This window comes from Phyllobates terribilis, unplaced genomic scaffold (assembly GCF_046119375.1).
Source record: "Phyllobates terribilis strain yellow unplaced genomic scaffold, ASM4611937v1 Scaffold_1__5_contigs__length_1240528914, whole genome shotgun sequence".
In the NCBI taxonomy this organism is placed as follows: domain Eukaryota; kingdom Metazoa; phylum Chordata; class Amphibia; order Anura; family Dendrobatidae; genus Phyllobates; species Phyllobates terribilis.
The window spans coordinates 864,799,999-864,821,038 of record NW_027362761.1 but is presented as its reverse complement, the minus strand read 5'-3'; the positions used below and the strand labels follow the sequence as shown (position 1 = coordinate 864,821,038).

At 40.3% G+C, this 21,040-nt stretch overlaps 1 protein-coding gene and 1 long non-coding RNA gene across 3 annotated transcripts in view; one reads left to right on the top strand and one right to left on the bottom strand.

The window, feature by feature from the left end:
- Positions 1–13,492, top strand: part of SLC9B2 (solute carrier family 9 member B2) — a 76,054-nt gene extending 62,562 nt beyond the window's left edge. The window contains exons 9-12 of one of the 2 annotated variants that reach the window (XM_073639200.1): positions 3,539–3,688; positions 5,289–5,397; positions 7,817–7,878; positions 12,719–13,492. In XM_073639200.1, the coding sequence (XP_073495301.1) occupies positions 3,539–3,688; positions 5,289–5,397; positions 7,817–7,878; positions 12,719–12,955 (558 nt within the window). In that variant the 3' untranslated portion in view covers positions 12,956–13,492. Of the gene's footprint in view, positions 1–3,538; positions 3,689–5,288; positions 5,398–7,741; positions 7,879–12,718 lie in introns of both variants that reach the window. The other variant, XM_073639192.1, reaches the window with a different exon arrangement.
- On the bottom strand, positions 1,357–2,850 carry LOC141171748 (uncharacterized). The gene is made up of 5 exons (XR_012252371.1): positions 2,725–2,850; positions 2,265–2,633; positions 1,807–2,183; positions 1,641–1,736; positions 1,357–1,560 (listed from the first exon to the last, which is right to left on the bottom strand). It is a non-coding gene; the product is annotated as an uncharacterized lncRNA (long non-coding RNA).
- Positions 13,493–21,040: the final 7,548 nt, after the last annotated feature.

Sequence of the window (21,040 nt, the reverse complement as noted above, 5' to 3'; positions counted from 1 at the left end):
AGAATTGAGTGATTCCATAATTTTTTTCCCTCTGCTTGGTCTGAAAAAAATTACCCTTACTGAATACCATATTTTTAATCTTTATTTCTTTTAGTGTTTTTTAAATCCATAAAGTTGCCATTTGAAATGACTTTAGTTTTGTGCCATGTCTGTGATCTGTTTTTTTTCAACAACATTAAACAACTGAATGAACATCCTCCATGCCCGGTGATTCCATAATTTTTGCCAGGGGTTGTAGTATTGAGGATGAGGACTGGGAAGAGATTTTGGAGTCTTCAACCAAAGTTTCTCTGTCTGCCAATAACAAAATGATCCAATTGTACATCATTCATATTTAACCCCATTGAGGTTATTTAGGATGGGGAGATCCCAGACCTCGGAATGTTTGAGATGTCATGCACCTGACGCGGACTTTATACACATGGTGTGGAAATGCCCAACTATTCTTTCTTTTTGGAATGAGGCTACTTCACTACTATCTTCCCTAATATCTATTCCAATTCACCATGACCCGTTAATTTGCTTATTTGGTGTTCTGGAGGAAGAGTGGTTGGGACATCATACTAAAATTTTCCTAAGGGAAACCCTCTTCCTAACCAGAAAATAACTAGCTCTACAATGGATGGGTAATTTCCACCCATGTTAGATCCTGGATTTAACCGGTCAATTCAGTCATACCATATGAGCGAACGGTTTATCAGAATAGAGGATGTTTGGAGAAATTTAATAAGATCTGGGATCTCTGGAATTCGTCCCATCTTACTGTCCCGACACACAGATAATGATTCGAGATATAATGACGAATAAAACAAAAGGTATAGTGACTCATTTAATTTTCGTAATACCATAAACACAGCAACTTTAACTTTCTAAATTTCTGTAATAGGATAATTTTTGGCAACAAAGTTAGTTCTTTTTTTTTTTTTTTTTTTTTTTTTTGCAGTTTTACAGGACACTTATTTTGTTAGACATGTCATTCTGGGTAATAATTAATCACACATACACAAACTTGAAACAATAAGTTTATTGACTTTATAAACCTTGTGTACAATATATGGTTGTGTAATTGGAAAATACATAAATTTCATTTTTATGAATATTCTGCTTTATTAATGTAAAAATCTATAATATCAGTTGAACATGCACTATTCTCAATGTAAAATGTCTATTTGTTAATAAACTAGTAAGGTATTATATGTGTAAAAGGCGCTTATCAGGCTAACTACTACCAATGGCAGCGATAATTGTGGACAGGGAACCACTAATGTCCGTAGTAGATACACTACAATAAAATAACTGTTCTATAGTAAAAATCGCGCTATCGGTAGTGAAAAAGAGATCAGGAGAAGAGTACTATTATTTTATAAAAATAAGATTTATTTGTTTGGATGCTAGCAATAAAAACTTAATAAAATACAGGATTTAATACAGGATTTAAAAGACGAGTGTAGACAACAATATTTCGATTGGGGTAAAAGAACTAATGGTATACAAGGTGTAATAAATAGTAAAATCCAGCGGTTAATCTGGTGTGGTAAAATGCCTGTGGTGGCTTGGTACCTGGAAAGAAGAGGAGTTTGGTTAGGGCTATTGTTCTCTAGTATTGGATATGCTTAGCTGGCTGTGGAGCTGTTACTCACCAGGTATCAGAGTGGGTAAAGTGCAGGTGTGCACTAGGGCTGTGGTCCGTCAGGATTCTTAGAGTGGGGCGTGGTCCTGAACGCTTTGTTATGCTCCTGGAGATTTAATGATATGGGGTTAGTGCTGTTAGCTCTGGGTAGGTAGATAGTGGGGTTAGCGACTTACCCACGGAGGAGCTGTTCTGCTTTTGGAGATTGCTTGTTAGCACTCCCTCAGTGGGGGGTGCAGCAGGAGGCTCTGGATTGTATCTCACTTTGTTGCAGAGATGTGACAGGGGGGCTTTTTGATTGCCAGTAGGCGTAGTAACGCTTGAGGATACTTAATGTCCTGTATATAGATATGGAGGAAGGGTTAGGAACTGAGGAATACAGGAATAGTCCACAGTGTGGTAAACCTAGATGTTTACCTGTGCGTGATTATCAGTAATCCAGGGGTGCAACAGGAGGCTCTGGATTGTATCTGTCTCTGAGCAGAGATGTAGTAGGAGGCTACTGGTTGCCGGGTGATAGGGGGCGTTGTGGCACTCAAGGATAATTGATGTCCTGTATATAGATGGGGAGGGAGAGTTAGGAGCTGAGGTATACAAACAATAAGCCACAATATAAGTAAGCCCGGTTGATTACCTTGTTTAGGGTCCAGGTGTGAAATGGTCAGTCACCTTCTTTATCTGTGGCTGAAGGCCTAAATCAAGGGAAGGTGTTCAGGAGGTTCTGCAAGAGGGTTCAGCCTAGTGGTAGGTGCAGCAGGAGGCTCTGGCTGAGTAATTTACTGGCTAAGTAGCAGTGGGTCTTGTCCCTGGACGCTGAGGTGCAGCAGGGGACCGGCTGCAAATGTGGCAGGAGGTCTGGTCTGGATAAGTATATTCAAGTAGGTGGAAGGCTTTGGTGGCAGGCTGTGTAGTAGATATCCGGGCAAGGTCTATGGTTGTGGAGTCCGGTTTTCAGGCACGGTCCCTACTCGTATGGAGTCAGGCAGGCCGCGTTCCTGGAATCCTGTCGGTAATAAAGAGGTGAGTATGTGTGGTTTTGGTCCTTGTGGTGGCGTGTGTCATAAGCGGTGGGGGCCGTGGCCCAGAGTACTTACGGTCCGTAGTCCTGCGGAGATGTCAAGGAGTTGTGGGGCCCGGGGCGAGAGCGGGGTCCCGGCCGGTGACCGCCGCTACTCGCGGGCTTCCGGGTAAGTGGAGCAGGAGAGGAGGGGCGGAGAAGGTGAGGGAGCGCGTTCTATTGGAAGCGCGCGAGAGGCAGAGAGACGAGCTGACACGTGGTGTGCAGCGTGTATTGAGGACGGATGCCTGTGGGCGCCTTCTCTGCTGGGTCAGTCAATTCCAACGCGTTTCGACAGCTGACGGCTTACCACACCAGATTAACCGCTGGATTTTACTATTTATTACACCTTGTATACCATTAGTTCTTTTACCCCAATCGAAATATTGTTGTCTACACTCGTCTTTTAAATCCTGTATTAAATCCTGTATTTTATTAAGTTTTTATTGCTAGCATCCAAACAAATAAATCTTATTTTTATAAAATAATAGTACTCTTCTCCTGATCTCTGTTAATAAACTAATTAAAAAAAAAAATAATGTCATTGAAAAATTACAACTCGTCCCCCAAAAAAGCCCTCACACGGCTATATTGACGGAATAATAAAGTTATGGCTCTGGAAAGAAAGGGAGCAAAAAATGAAAATGCAACAATGGAAAATTGCCCGTGGGTGAAGGGGTTAAATGTAGCTCACTGATGTAGTATGGACTGAGGGTAACACATACAAAGTTACATTCTAGTAACTGTATTAAGAAATCACATTTATTCTAAAGGAAATAGATTGTATATTAAAAAAAAAGTCTTGCAAATGTGTTAGGAATTCACCTTTTTGTTCCCTTTTTTTTTAACAGGAGAAACTGAAGTGGAAAAGGTCTTATCTTATTATGGCACTGTCCCTGTTTGCAGTGTTCGGCAGTCTCTTCTTTGGCTTTCCTGGTTCTGGAGGACTATGTACATTGGTGATGGCTTTTCTGGCTGGCATTGGGTGGTCTGGAGAAAAGGTAAGCTCACAGTACCGTTCTACAATGAACTGAATACAAATCAGCGCCTTGTAGTTTGACTAGGAAACAGCAGTGACCACAAAATATACAGTTGTACAGTATAACCTATTTATTAGGGAGGAAACTTTTCTTGCTATTTTTCCTATTTTCTTGGTTGCCATTTGAGTATTGGAAATGGTTACTGTTGAATAATAATCAGCACTCGTCACATAATTCAAATGGCAGCATATCCTAGTCATGTGTCAGGACTGGTTGCAGTCTGAAGAAATTCTGCTACAGAGACCTGTCTCTCAACTGTTAGGCTATGTGCCCACGTTGCGGAAATGAAGCGGAAAATTTGCGCTTCATTTCCGCATGTCCTTTCCCGGAAAAAACGCATGCGGAATTTCGCAAGCGTTTATAGCGCGTTTTTGCCATGCGGAATTGCCATTTTTTAATGCATTGAAAAGGCAATTCCACTTGCGGAAACGCAAAATTAATTGACATGCTGCGGATTTTTGTGCGCATCAAAAATGCTGCTGAAAAATCCGCAGCATGGGCATAGAACTTACGGATTCTCATTGGGAACCATGGGGTGCGGAATAACAAGCTTTTACGCTGCGGAAATTCCGCATCAAATATGCTTGTCAAACGCTACGTGGGCACATACCCTTAGAGGAGGATTCAAAACACACACCTCAGTGAGCTGCCAGAGCACAGCTGTGATATGAAATTAAATAAATCTCACTGACTGAGCACTCAAGCCACAGTCCACCATGCACACTTAAGTCAACGAGAGATTTATTTCTTTTCATGTCACAGCCCTGCTCTGATTGCTCACTGTGGTGTTTTTGTGAGTTCAATACTGCTCCTCTGACAGTTGAGACACAGGTCTCAGGAGGGGTGTTTCTTCCGACTTGTCCTGATGCGTGACTAGAATGGGCTGCAATTTTAATTACGGGACTGTGCCATTTTATCACATTTTTGGAGAAGCCCCCTCTAAGAGTACGCAGACCTCTAAAATTCAAAACTACAACTAGAAAATCTCATGTCGAATAGGAATTTATAATAAACTCTAACCAAAATTTGGCTTTTTGCCTCCCTGTTAGTATTCCAATATTTGTAATTTTTGGGAATGTGTAAGCACTATTTTAGGCAATGTCATTGCGATTGTTAATATGAGGCTTGTGTATGGCCGGTTGACCATGTAAATTCAGGGATTGAAACTTCTGATGTTGCTTCTAGAGACTGCAAAGGACGCGACATGTTTTTTTTACCTACCTTGGCAGTTCACAGCGCAACTGCTGTTACCCCCTGGATGTTTCTGCTTGTAGTGTACTCATACACTTCTACAGAGAGGAATCATATGACACTGTTACTATTTGGACAGATGACATCATGTGACAGCGGTTTCACAAAACCCATTCTTCCTCCACTGTTAGTTTATGTAAATTTCATGATTGTATTATTGATTTGTATGCACCTGCTGGCGATAGGTGTGGCTGCAATGCCCAAAGCTTCTACTTAGCAGGTTCGCCTACATTCTGTTAGGTTACGTGCCTTTTTCCTGTGCTCTAGGCTGCCATGTGACCATTCAAACATGTACAATTTTCTTTTACAGACAGTGGTTGAAGACATTATTGCAGTCGGGTGGGATATTTTCCAGCTATTGCTCTTTAGCTTGATTGGAGCAGAAATATCTGTTTCCTCATTAAGGCCAGAGACAGTAGGTAAATATAATGTGTAACTGGCTGATATTTTTTTACAGTTCATATTTACTGGAAGAATGCTGAATTCTTAGTCCAGTATAGGATATTATTAGAGTGAAACTCAACCTAGTTTTATATTAAAGTATTTATATAATTTCTGCAAACCTTTTTTCATTCTAACATGCATCCAAAAAAATGAAGTTCATCTGAGCTCATCCATGTTCTTCTTTGTGAGTTAGTACAATATACATAATCCGGATCTGCTCTTTTACTGTAACAAAACAAGAAGTCAGAGACCGTAGTCGGCTATTGTAGAAGCTAGGTAGATCTTTTCTCATTACCGATTCTTCCAGCCTACAAGGATGTAGACCCTTATCTACTCTATGTGCTGCTGCCCTGCTATGTATAGCACAGACGATCGGATGATCGCAGCTTCCTAAGGGGACTATTGAAGCCAGTAAAAAAAAAATGTTTTAAATATTAAAAAAAACACAAGTTCAAATCACCCCCCTTTTGCCCCATTCCAAATAAGAATTGCTGCGTTCAGAAATGTCCGATCAAAATATAAAAGTAAATTAATCTGATCGATAAATGGCATAACGAGAAAAAAAAACACGAAACGCCAGAATTAAGTTTTTTTTGGGCCACCACAACATTGCAATACCAGGCAGTCAAAACATTGTATCTACCCCCCAAAAAAAAAATTTTCTAACAAGTTTTTTTTTTTTTTTTCACCACTTAAATATAAAAGAACCTTTTACATGTTTTGTATCTGCGTATTATTACTGACCTGGAGAATCATATTGCCAGGTCAATTTTAGCATTTAGTGAACATGATAAATATAAAAATAAAAATGTGGAGTTACACTTTTTTTGCAATTTCACCGCACCTGGATTTTTTTTCCACGTTTTCTAGCACGCTATATGGTAACCGCAATCAATCAATGGTGTCATTCAAAAGTACAACTCGGCACACAAAAAAGAAGCCCTCATATAGACAGAAAAATAAAAAAAAGTTATGACTCTTGGAAGAAGGGGAGCAAGAAAACAAAAACGAAAAATCAGGTTATATAAAACATGAAAACTGTGCCTATTTTGTATCTCCGTGACTATATGGACTTGGATAATGATATTGGCAGTTAATTTTTACCGTATAATGTAAATAAAATTGTGGAACTGCGTTTTTTCACACCATGATAAAAATAAATGGTGAAATTTAAAAGTAAAACTGGTCACACAAAAAGCAAGTTCTCATATGGATATGTTGACGGAATACTATAAACGGTATGGCTCTTGGAAGACTGTAAAAGTGGAACCTGTCACATACCCTAAACTGCCCCTGTCAAGTCAATTCTGACAGTGTATATTGTCAAGTGGAAAGGTGACACTCCATTGTCAGTACATTGCAAGTAGAGATATCCGAGAAACAGAACATTGACGAGTTCTAGAAAAAGCTTAAAATGTGTTTTGTTTCCTGAGGACACAAGTATTTACTAAAATAACCGAAAAAGAACCGGTCCAATTATAGTGCTTTTCCCAAAATGAACAGAACCCAAAGAAAATTGTACAAGATGGGAGAAAATTTAATAAAAGTAAAATGTGTTTTTACTGATTATTTTTTACAAAGTAAGCTAAAAAAATAGGGAAAGGGGAGAGTAGAAGCGACACCAAGGTGCCACCTCCATGCAGGTAGTATACTAATCTAGGCAAAGGTAATAAATGGCTGCATAGTGGGGGGAAGCGTGGTCCCAAAAAACAGTAAAATGTATGACTGCATGGCGTAACACACCAATTATCTAAATAAAGCGCTTGTGCTAAAATATAATACACCAAAAGAGCTGACAATATATCAACGTTATTGCAAATGTATATAGTATATATGGTACTGTCAGTATCAAAACGCCCCCTCCCTCCCCCGAGGAAGCGAAATGCGCGTTGGGCCTCATCCACACTCCACTAAAGTTGTATATCAGGCGTTCTATATATTGCATATTATTTATCGTGTGTGTGTATATATCTAAAATTGCTCCTATTTCCCTATTATGCACATGAAGAAAGTAATGAATGAAAATCCAAAACAATAGTAATTGCAATATTCCCTTCACATTTTCACGTGCCAAAACTACAACTTGTCTTGTTAAAAAACAATTCCCTAATGTTACTGCTCTTGGCACATTAGGGGCAATAAAACTAAAGTGAAAATACTAAAAATGGGCATGGAAGGAAAGGGGTTATGATGGTTCTGAGACAAACCAAGAAATTCATCATAAGTTCCAGGAAACAGTAACGGATGCCTGCTGGTCTTATTCAGGAAGTGTGTACCCTTTTGACTTTACACAAAATATTTTCTGTAATTACATTTAAGGATTGTGTATTGCCACACTTGGAATCGCATTGATCATACGAATATTCTTCACTTTCCTGATGGTGTCCTGCGCAGGTTTTAATATGAAAGAAAAAGTATTTATTTCTTTGGCGTGGATGCCTAAAGCTACAGTTCAGGTAAATATCTGTAACTTTACTGAGTACAATATTGCAGTACAAGTTGTTTTTTTTTCTCGAAATACACTATGGAATTTGCAACTATGTGAATACACATTGAAGGGATTTTGTCACAAAAAAACCCAAAACATTTTAATCAATAGATCTTGGAATAAAAAACATCCACAATTTGTTTAAAAAAAATGTTCCAGTGCTGACAATCTTATAAATGTGACCCTGCATTTTGATTCTGTCAGGTAAAACATTTAAAAACAAGCAGCAAATGCTTTACTTCACAGAAAGAATCAGCTGTGATCCCCCGCTGTAATGTCTGTATACTCTTTTGCTTCCTCCCCTGCCCAGGAGCTGTGGTATGATCAGACCATGTTCCTGTATGGTCAGACACTGCCATTACACTGTACATACTAGGGGCACATTTATAAGATTATCCAAGATCTATTGATTAAAATGTACTTTGGTGGACAACCCCTTTAAGGCATATGAAAATGTAGGGTTAAAGGGGTGGTCCAAAACTAACATTTTATTTTAATCCTAAATGCGTCTAATGTCTTTTCTAATATACTTTAATTAATAATTCTCTTATTCCTTTACTATTCTATGTGCTTTATTTAACTTACTTTCTGTTTGATGCTTCGTTTGAGAACCCCCAGTGCATGCTAGGATACGCAAACAAGGAGTCATCAGGGGGTTCACTGCTGCAGCTTCTGCCTCACCCTGAAACAATGCATCGTCGGTGATGTCTGCTTTAGAGACTAGGCTAGTCCCTTCTCTACTGAGCATGCGTCTGTTGTCAATGCCCTCTAGGATCTTATCACTGCACACTATTCTTTTTAGCTCACAGTGACAATGCACTCCCTCTCCAGCTCTTATGAAAAGTGATAATCCGGTAATAGAGCACACTGTCAGTGCACATTATAAGGAGAATACCTTTTGATTTTTTTTTTAAAAAAAAGACAATCGTAAATATAATTTAAAAAAAGTCTAGGAAAAGGGCTGTTAATACCACGAGAAGAGATATGCAAATGATATGCTAATACAGCTATCAATAAAAAGTCGCCGACATTTCCTAACATACCTAGCCGTGCTACGTTGGGTCACTTCCTTGCTGTGGAACATCTTGCCATCTTCAGTGATGTGGAATAAGTGTGCACGCTGCTCCTGGGGACATACTGCTACTTTATTAAAAAAAAAAAATTCCTGCCCCTGATCAGCTTCACTAGCCATCATTGTCACACTGGTCTGTGCCGTGATCTGAGTGAACACGTTCCAATTAGAGCAAAGATCGGTGTGATAGTGATATAGTGAAGCTGCAAAAAGGACAGGGAAAACTGTAAAAATCTACTTACAAATGGTTTAGGGCAGTGGTGAGCGAGTTTCTAATAAGGTGGAACGATCTCCTCTGGAGCTGCACGTATGGTAGCAGAAATTCCGCAATAACCTGCAAGATCTAACCGAGCAGTTTCACTATACATTGGCCTTTGCTATGATTGCAGCATGTTCACTCTAATCAGAGCACGACCAGTGTGACAATGATAGAGGAGCGGCCGGGAAAAATTGTCTAATAAAATAGCAGTATGTCACCAGAAGAAGCACATTTCCGGTATCTCTGCATGCACATTAGAAAGATGTGAGAAGCCATGCCCTACACAAGATGAAAAATGGGTCCATAAAACCAAGGTTTTTAGATATTTACTTTCAAAGTGGTTACTATCTCTCTAAAATAAGTAAACAAATAATTACATTTTTTAATAAAACTAGAATTTGGTGATAGGCAATTAAAGTATTTGATCAGTACTTTTCATGTTTTGTTTTTAAGCCAAGATGAGGAGTGATTCTCTGAAAAAGGGAAAGAAATTGTTGGTCACAATACTGATGTGCTAGAGTGTGCAGCAGGCCCCAAAACTTTTTTTTTTTTTTTTTTTTTAAATCTTCTGCAGGATGCAGCCACACCCGGTAGTATTGATGGGGGGGAAATTGGGGTCTCTCCCTGTGGGGTGCACTTACGGAGGGCTGGGCCGTCCGCCTGATCTAAAAAGTGTTATGGGTCCGGATGGTGGAACCTCTGTGCTTCGGTGCAAGGAGGGACCAGAGGGGCGTAACTAAGTGCCTACACGGCCTGACCAAGGTCACACGGCGGCTTAGTAGACTCCGTGAACCAGGTGCCAGTCCAGGTGGACGAGGTGCCACTCTGGGACAGACATTGTGTGAGAGCTGGTGACTCCCACGGGTCAGATGGTAGGAACTGACCGGTACAGCGAATGAGCACGGCAGGAAGGCTGATGGGTGGACCAGGTAGATAAGCAGGCTGGTTCAGCAGATAGCCAGACGGGTGCTCTGGGTAGGTGAGCAGGCGGGCACGGCAGGTAACTGGCAGGCGCGCACGACAGGTAACAGGCAGGTGCTCCAGGTAGGCAGACTGGCGGGCACGGCAGGTTAGACAGGTGCTCCAGATAAGCATGCTGGCGGGCACAACTGTAGACAGACTGGAGAACAGAACTGTTAGACAGGCTGGCAGGCAGGACTGACATGCAGCGGGACCTGAGGGCTGGAGCAAGTGTTTAGCACACGGAACAACAACCTTGCACAGGCACCTCCGTATTGGAGGAGGTGCCTAATATAGGGGAAGTCCTCCAGCCATTGGCCGGGGACTCTATAGGATGGCGCGCGCAGCCCCTTTAAGAGGGAGGGAGCGCGCGCCCTAAGCACAGAGCCCGGGAAGCTGCGCGCAGAGCGTGCCACAGCAACAGGGGAGCGGGAGGACGCCGGACGTGGACAGTGGCGGTGAGGGGAACGGCGTCTCTGCCCGGCTGGAGGCAGAGACGCCGATGCTACAAAAAGAATCGGGAATGGATTTAAAAAAAAAAAATTCTCATTTATATTTTTGGGCATTTTTCAGTTTTCTGGATTCACTCCAAATGTTGGCTTACAGAACAGATGAAACGTGAATGAGGCCTAGGGCTGTATAGAAGTATGACGTTTTAGCCAACCAGCGCATTCTGGGACCAAAAAAAAATAATTATGCACTACCAATGAAAGTTTGGAAGTGGCGTTTAGGTTCCATGTCACTCTTGTCGTCTCCGATGAGCTTTCGCAAGCCAAGCCCGTATCTTTACCAGCAGATAAATGGCTGATTTAATCAGCCATCATTTTCCTCTATAGACAAATGTCCCAAAAGCCTAAATCAATCATTTTGGTTGGAGATAGCACCATCTCCCCATAAGTAGACATAGACAACACCATGCAGTGGATCTACATAATTTATAACCTATACTTGGATATAAAATCCAAAAGAACACTTGCAACCATATAAAACAACATATTTTATTGAAAAAGTCTTTAAAAGAACACCAAGAAATACAGCAATTGTACAGAAGTGAATAAGGGAGGTTCAAGAAAATGTAGATACATGTGGTCCAGAATATGATCCAATATTGATGGAAATATAATTGATATAAATAAAATTTGGGATCACAACCAAGAGGGCCATACAATATATGATACCCTAGTATCGAAGCCCCATGAAGAAGAGGGGGGCTGGAGATATCAACAAGAAAGAAAACCTGTACAGTTTCAGCTCATTTTATGTTAATCTATAAAAACTCTAATGCAGCTCACCTAAATAGGCAAAGTAATGGAGAACCATATGTTCTCAGATCTTCAGGTATGCATGCAAGTGCACAAATAGTACGATCATCGTGAGCTGTCAGGCTTACCCATCTGGAGTCCTGCTGTGCCTGGACCACCGACACCATAAACACCCCAATCATTTTCCTCTAAAAGCTGCGGGTTGAGCGGAGCTCTGCCCGCGGCTGTTAACCTGTCAAATGCCACTGCCAATCTGTGACGGTGCATTTACAGCACACCGGCATGTCATTCTATGCACCCATTGGCGCGCCTGTCACGTGATTGTGGGGCACAGATGGGTTGCTGTGACAGCCAGGGGTCTGCTGAAGATACCCGTGCTTGTAATTGTACTCCTGCGAAAGCCAATATTTCGCTGGCATTCATAGGAGACCATGATTTTTACCATACATAGTGCTGTAGCACTGCTGGAAATAGCACAAGCGATACCTGAAAAGAACTAACAAATACAGTAAAAAGTTAAATATGAAAAAGATTTCAAATCAAACTTAAAAATTAAGAAATAAAGAAAAAAAAAACACATTTGGTAACGATACTTTTGTAAACAACCGATCGAAATAAAAAATTAATTGATCGGTCAACAATATAGTGAGAGAAAAAAAAAATCAAGAACTCCAGAATTGTAGTTTTTCATCCACCGCAACAACACAAAAAAAAGATGTAATAACTGGCGATCAAAACATTGTATCCACCCCAAAATGATAATGAAAACATCCGCTCAAGGTGCAAAAAGCAAGTCCTTATACAGCTCCATATCCTTAAAACTTTAAACATTACAGCTTTAGGAAAACAGTAGCATAAGCAACATTTTCTATTCCAAATTTCTGAAAAAATTTTCACCACTTAAATAAAACAAAAAGTATGCATGTTTGGCGTCCCCATAGTACTACCCACCTGGAGAATGATATTGCCAGGTCAGGTTTATGGTAAGATAAATGCTGTAAAAAAAAATAAATAAATTGCTGAATTGTGCTTTTTTTTTTTGCTATTTCACCATACTTGAAATTTTTTCCCCCCGCTTTCCAGTACACCACATGATACACTCGTCCTGCAAAAAACAAGCCCTCATAAAAAATAAAATGATGGCTCTGGGAATAAGGAGAGAAAAAAAATGAAATCACAAAAACATTGGACTAAATACTGTTGTTGCCTTCTAGTTTAACAAAATTTTGAAAAACATTGTATTGTGTCTTTTCAGGCTGCCATTGGCTCCGTTGCCCTGGATATGGCGAGGCACACTAAAAACAAACAGTTTGAAGAATATGGCATGGATGTGCTTACCATAGCTTTCCTAGCTATTTTAATCACTGCACCAATAGGCGCTTTAATCATTGGCATGACAGCGCCAAAAATGCTCCAGAAATCAAACCCATGCACAGGTTCAGAAGAGTCCGAGGAGACCGACAACAGGACGGAAATCTCTGGACCAGTATGACGTACAACCCACTCTTTGCTAATCTATGGGACAGTTTACTTTTTTTTTTTCTAACATTTATGGTACAGTTCCAGCAGTAATAATTTATAATTTATTAAATGGAATTGATTAAAGACATTCGCACTACCCCAGTATGGCTTCCATTACATGGCGGCTAGAGCAGAGAAGGACGAACGTGCTTGCTCGGCCATGGTAGTGTGAATCTTTTTTTCTTATCTCTAGTATTTAAGGAACACAATCAAGGAATAAATATTTAGAAAAATATAAAAAAGAAGGGTTATTTATAAGCTTGAGGTGTTGCATACATGTAAATTGAGGGTTATTTATACCCGCGCTCTCTCTCTCTCGCTATATCTGCTGCTAACAAAGACTGATGATATATTGTGTTATTATATTCATGGCTCACAAGAATCATTATGGAAATTTTTTTTACTTGCTGCAGATTAAAAATACAAAATGTAATTTTCATATAATCACATTGATTTTGGTTACTTTGTTATAACTGTCACAACTTTGAATTAAAGTTTCACACAGAAACGCAGTGGGTTTTTTTCAGAAATGTCATATTAAATCACTTTCTTCAGGAAACACTAGTTTAGGTTTGCCATTGGTCAAACAAAAGTTTTTGTGTAATCCAATTTAAACATAAATGACATATTACACAATTTGCTACCAGTTACTGATGGACCTCATTAGAATTCTTTACTGTTCCACTATTATGGCCACATCTGTTTAAGACACTGCGAGATTATGCGCCATAGTAGGCCACCATGACTGGCTGTCCAGAATGGACGGTGACCAATATACTGTCTTCATGCTCATGTCAGCAGTGTAAAATCCCTATTAACACGAGAAAGAAAACAATTTCATCAGAAAACAATGGTGTACTTCATATTAACATAACTTCCAGTCTGATAAGTCTCACACCTGCCTTTTTATTTGAAAAAGCATATGAATCCAAGATGGTGGCATTCAAGGGGGCCACCAAGTTCTGTCATTACCTAACCGGTTACCCTTCACACCTGCAGCTTGTGTCCAAGACTATCAATGCCTACCAAACTGTTTTCATTTTATATGGGCGTTTGCTTGCTTATGGGACACCCTATATACTTCATTAATTACTGGAACAGCTTGGTGACCTTTATCCAAAAATCAGACTTTCAATACAATAATCAGACTTTCAATACAATTTTTAATAAAGATCTCAGTTTCCTATTTTTATATTAGACCCTGAATACAGTCATAACAGATGACCATGACTTCAGGATAATTACCTAATATGCTGTATTGTCATGAATATTGGAACAGTCTACTAGTGCAGCCCTTCAATATGTGCATGTAAATGCTGCGTCCTCGGACATTTCTCTGTAAAAGGTAGATGTCGAATGTACACAGTGGTTAATCGTTGGAGGAAAGGAATATTCCTGTTAAATCTATAGAGACTCAATATCAACTTGTCCTTGTACCTCCAGAAGAAAAGGGGGTGATAAAGTATTAGCCTATTCACCTTCTTGAAAGGGGTCATATTTAAAGGGAAGCAGTCACCTCCAAAAAACTAATTGATCTGCAGATGTAGTGTTTAAATCATGTCTGCCCAGCTTACTGGAAGTTATTCTGCTTGCACCTGCTCGCTTCCAAGTCATCGGGACGGTACAGGGTGCAATTAGTCGCCTCTCACTATACTTTGAGCCACGGTTATCACTCCCTGGCACATTGACAGCCAGTTCTGCAGCGTGTGTGTGCATGTGCAAAGCAGACTGTCAAAGTGATGGAGTGATTACAGTGAGTTCACCGCTCACCCCTTGCCACGACATAAGTAATATTACAGCGTGGCGACTGCATAGTAACAGGAGCGGTGTCTGCAGCAGGATTCAAATAAAATACATAGCCAGTACGCTGCTACAGCAACCGGAAATTAACTCCAATCCCCTAGTAATGCCTTGTATATCTGCTAGTCGGATTTTAATCCAATTTATGAAAATGCTCTTACAGTAGAGTTCAAAATAATAGCAGTGCATTGGGAACATTGCACACAGTTTTCTAATTCAAAACATGGAAAAATGTATATAATTTTTAACCACTTTACAGAAAACAAAATGAACATTGGGCTGTTCAAAAAAATTGTCTGCATTTGTCTTTACAAATTCACAATATGTACTTTTTTTTGAGGATTTAGAATTCCTGTGAATCACTAACCTAATATATAGTTGTGTACTCAGTTTTTTAGAACTGCTTCACATCTATGTTGCATAGAGTCAACCAACTTCTGGCATCTGTCAACTGTTATTCCAGCCCAGGATGCTTGGACTACATCCCACATTTTGTTGGCTTTGCCTCAGAAACTGCATTTTTGATGTCTCTTCACAAGTGTTCTATCGGATTAAGGTCCAGGGATTGGGCTGGCCACTCTATAACCTCAATTTTGTTGGACTGGAACTAAGATTTTGCTCGTTTACTGGTGTGTTTAGGGTCATTGTCTTGTTGACACACCCATTTCAAGGACGTATCCTCTTTAGCGTAAGGTAACATGACCTCTTCAAGTATTTTAATATATGCAAACTGGTCAATGATCCCTGATATGCAGTAAATAGGTCCAGCACCATAGTAGGAGAAACATGCCCATATCATCACGCTTGCACCACCATGCTTCACTGCATTCAGAGTGTACTATGGCTTGAATGCAGAGTTTGGGGGTCGTCTGACCAACTGTCTGAGGCCCTTGGACCCAAAAAGAACAATTTTACTTTAATCAGTCTACAAAATGTTTCTCAATTTCTCTTTAGGCCAGTTGATGTGTTCTTTTGCAAATTGTATCCACTTCAGTACATGTGTTTTGTTTTTTAACAGTGGGACTATGCAGGCACCTCTTGCTAAGAGATTAGCTTCACACAGGTGTCTTCTTAACAGTCATAGTACTCACAGGTAACTTGAGACTGTCTTTGATCATCCTGGAGCTGATCATTGCCTGAGCCTTTGTCATTCTGGCTATTCTTCGATCTATTCGAATGCTAGTCTTCCGTTTTCGTCCACATCTCTCTGGTTTTGCTTTCCATTTTAAAGCATTGGAGATCATTTTAGCTGAACAGCCCATCATTGTCTGCACTTTAAAAGTTTTACCCTCTCCAATCAACTTTTAATCAAAATATGCTGTTCTTCTGAACAATGTCTTGAATGACCCATATTTCTCAGGCTTTCAAGGAGAAATGCATGTACAACATGTGCTGGCTTCACCCTTAAATAAGGGCCACCTGATTCTGTGAAGAAACAGGTGTGAATGATTAACCTCACTAATTGAACTCCACACCACTATTATTTTGAACACTCCCCCTTTCAATTAAATATTCAAATACACAGACTCAAAAACATGCAGATCATGAATGCCAAGTTTGTTGGTTTTCTTAGAATCTACTGCACCACCTGGTAAATTGTTTGACATGTGGTAATATAATTTATACCAAAAACAGTGATTAATCTGATTAGTCATATTGGACTGCTATTTTGAACACTATTGTAGGTTCTGTATCCTCCGTACCTTTTTATACCCATGTAAAATGGGCAGTTTTCATCCATTTTGTAAAACTGAAGTAAGTAGTCTGTCTGACCTTTCATTTTTTCATTGACTTAATAGATCAGTGTAAAACAGATGAAACACTGAAGATTTCTTCCATATTTCATATAGGCCTCCATAGTGACTTTAATGGCAGTCTGATGCACAAAATGGATGAGAATAGGTCAAGCTCTGAGTCTCACAGACAAGAGCCATGGATCTATTACACTTTATTGGTCAGTTTGCGATCCGAGAAAATAACAGACAGCACATGGATGTGGAAGTGAAGCCTTACACGGATCTGTGAACCTGATTGCTGTTGCAGGACACTCGTACCACCACTTTGTACATTGGGCAGTTCCTACCATGTCAAAGTAGTCAGCAGCACTTATCTGTGACAGATATTGTTCAGGTTTTTAAAATAAAAGCTCCTTTAAGGTGGAAGATGATAAAATTATAGGGGTTTTTAGGTTTTCCTAATTGTAAATTGTTCTGTCATTGTTTTCTTGTGTCTCATAGTAAGCAACTAGTCTATGCAAGTCTGTCACATCTTAAAAGGGAACCTTTCATTACCCGAAACCTGCAGATATAATATACGGAAGATAGACTTAGTTACTTAAAAGGTAACTGGATTTTTCGGGACCCATGACAGCATCACAAGAGAGAGGATCCGCCCTTCAAGGACAGGAAACCTACATGCTAAAAAAGGGTAGTACCTTTCCCACACATCAGCTGAGGATTACAAAACATGACAGGACCTCCAAAAGATAACAATACAAAATTACCAACACCACATATCACTCCCTTAAAACTTGAACTTATAACGCTAGTTAAGTCGTCCCCCCCCATACATGACGGGAGGGAATATAAGGGTGCTGTCATGGGTTCTGAAAAATCCCATTACTGGTAAGCAACTAAGCCTTTATCAATCACCCATTACAGCACCAAGAGAGAATTAAGACCTCAGGGAGGAACCACAGTTTGGAGCACCCTTCTCCCAAAGGGGAGTTCGGAAGAGAACACCATATCCTGTCTATAATACATAGTAACGTAGGTAGAATAAAGACCTAGGTCCATCCGATTCAACCTTTCTCCCCCAATCCTACACTAACTGACTGGGACTAGGCCTCACAAATGTATTATTACCATTTTTATTATTGCAGCACTATTACAATTAAAAATGAACCCGTTTAGAATTTTTCATTAGTTTTATATTTTGTATTACTCTTGTGATTCTATGGTATTACTAAAATCCCTATGCCTAAATCTGTTGATCCAGAAGAAGGCAAAAACCCCAGGACACATTAAACCAATTTGCATCACGGGGAAAAATTCCTTCTTGACCCCAAGAAAAGGTGATCAGTCCTAGAACCCTGGATCAAACCTAATTATGTTACTAGTTATGCAATTACTATTACCGTATTAAATGTACTACTATAGGTGACACATTTTGTCTAATTTAACTGTAACCCACAATGTTACCTGTAGCGAGGAAATCATCCAGCCCTTTTTTGAAAGCTGTTATAGTGTCGGCCATTACCACCTCTTGTGGTAGGGGATTCCACAGTCCGACTGCTCTGACTGTAAAGATACCTTTCCTGTTTAGGTGCTGGAATCGCCTTTCTTCCACCTGTAATGAATGCCCCCTGGTCCTTAGTATAGTCTTTGGAAGGAATAAGTTATGTGCTAGTCTTTTGTACTGACCACACATTTATACATGTAAATGAGATCCCCTCTGAGGCGTCGCTTTTCTAAGCTAAACAAGCCCAACTTTTTCAACCTCATCATATGAGAGGTCTTCCATCCCTTGTAATATTCTGGTTGCCGCCTTTGAACTGACTAACTTCTGAATATTCTTTTTAAAATGTGGAGCCCAAAAATGGATCCCATATTCCAGATGTGGCCTCACCAGGGATTTATAAAGGGGTAACAATACGTTGGGGGTCGCTGGATTTTCTCTTTTTATACATCCTAAAATCTTCTTTGAGTACTGCTGCTCAGCTTACTTGTAACCAGAATACCCAAGTCCTTCTCCTGTTTTGTAGTCCCAAGTATACTCCCATTTAATGTGTATTAAGCAATAGGATTACTTTGTCCTAGGTCCATTACTCTACATTAAACCTCATCTGCCAATTGTTTGCCCATTCAGTCATCTTATCCAGATCGTTCTGCAATAAATATCGTAATGTCAAGATCAGATTTTAATATCCTACATAGTTTGGTGTTGTCAGCAAAAACAGACACTTTACTCTCAATCCCATCCCCAAGGTCATTAAGAGGTTAAAAAGAATTGATCCTAGCACAGATCTCTGTGGCACCCCACTGACTAGGTCCCATTTAGAGAACGTACCATTTATGATGACTGTTTCCTATCATTTAGCCAATTCCTTACCCATCTACATATAGTTCCCCCAAGTCCTTGCTTCTGTAGCTTCAATATAAGACTGCGTGCACACGATGCGTTTTTCATGCGTTTCTGCTACGGAATTTCCGCAGTGGAAACGCATCAAAAACGCATGTTAATCCGCACCCCATGGTCCCCAATGGTATTCCGCAATGTCAATGCACATGCTGCGGATTTTTCCGCAGCGCTCATAAATCCGCAGCATGTTCATTAATTTTGCGGAAGCGCCGCCATTGACTTGCATTGAGACGCATAGAATCCGTGTCTGTACATTTGTACACGCGGATTATATGCAGTTCAATGTGCGGATGGTACCCAGTTCTGGAAGAGAGAAGACTCTCATCCAGACCTGGGTACCATTGTACCTGTAAAAAAATAATAAAATAATAAATAAAGTTTAGATTCACCTGTCCGACGGCCCCTGCAGCGCTTCTCCTTCCAGGACCTGAGATGACGTTGCGGTCATGTGACCGCAGGCTGTCTCGCGAGATGCTGGCAATCCGGAAGAAGCCAGGACGAGCGCGACAGCACACGCGGCGGCATCGGGGGTAAGTATAGCTTTATTTTTTTATTTTTACGGTCACACTATATAAATCCATGCCGTTTGCATGGATTTATATAGTGTGACCTAGTTGTCAAGCACTTTCCAAGTGATGCTATCCCCTGGAAAGTGCTTGTCAGTCCGCATGCGGAAACACATGCGTTAACGCATGTGGATACGCATGTGAATCCGCATGTATTCTGCAGGAAAAACGCATGCACAATCTGCATGCGTTTTTTCTGCCAGGAAGATGCATAAATGCTGCAGAAATTGTCTGCTTCATTTCTGCATCGTGGGCACATAGCCTAAGGCTGCTATGTGGTACAGTATCAAATGCCTTTGCAAAGTCCAGATAAATCACATCAGCAGCTTTACCAACATCCAAATTGGCACTTACCTCCTCATAGAACCCCAACATATTGGTTAGACACGACCCATTTTTCATGAATCGTGCCGATTATCATTTATTATATTATTCTCTGTGATATAACTCTGCAGGTCATCTCTTATGACCTCAAAAACTTTGCATACTACCGATGTCAGACTTACTGGATGGTAGTTACCTGGATCCACCATCTTACCTTTCTTAAATATCGGTACCACATTAGCTATCCTCCAATCCTGTGGCACTACCCCTGTTACAAGAGAGTCTAAGAATACAAGATACAGCGGTTTGTCAATTACAGAGCTCAATTCCCTCAGTATCCGTGGATGAATACCATCTGGGCCAAGGGATTAGTCAATATTTAATTTTCTCAGACACAGGCGTACGTCTTTTTGTGTTAAACTAGTTATATCAGGTGGTGAACTTTGTTCCAGGGGTCTTTCAACAGGGCAAAAATCAGAGTGTTTGTTGTTGAACATGGATGAAAAGTGTCTAATATCTCAGCCTTTTCTTTGACCTCTATAATTATCTTGTTATTATCGACTTTTAAGGGGCCGATACGATCTGATTTTCTCTTTTTGGCATTGATGTATGTATAAAAATTTTTGGGATTTATTTTAATGTCCCTGGTGATTTGTTGTTCTGTAGATAATTTTGTTAGCTTGATTTCTTATTTAGGTCTTTATACTCCTGAAAATACTATTTATGTATTCTCGGCCTTCAAGATTTTGAATGCCCTTTGTTTTTGTCTGATTAAACCTTGTCCTGTCTTATTTATCCATAATGGTTTCTTTTTATTCCTGGACATTTTATTACCAGAGGGTATAAATTTTCTACAGGATTCTAGTAGTATTTCCTTAAACGTGCCCCATTTACGTTCATTATCCCAGTATCATGACATGTTTATAGAAAGTGGAAGGAGAATACCAGGTTGCACCATCGAGACAGTTGATCTCTCCGCCCAGGAGGTTAAAGGAATGGCCTCCCTGATCCACGTAGCTCCACATGTGCGTCATCCCGGAGCACCCCATGTTAAGTCATTCAGGCACACCTCAGGATGCATGTCACTCCGGCACGCCTCCAGGCACACGTCACCCGCTGCCAATAGAGCACGCCTCTTGGTGTACATCATTCACCACGCCGGCTCGTTTCAGCGCATATCAAGCTGCGCCAGAGCAGGCAATCACCGACCGGAAATGCCGTTCACA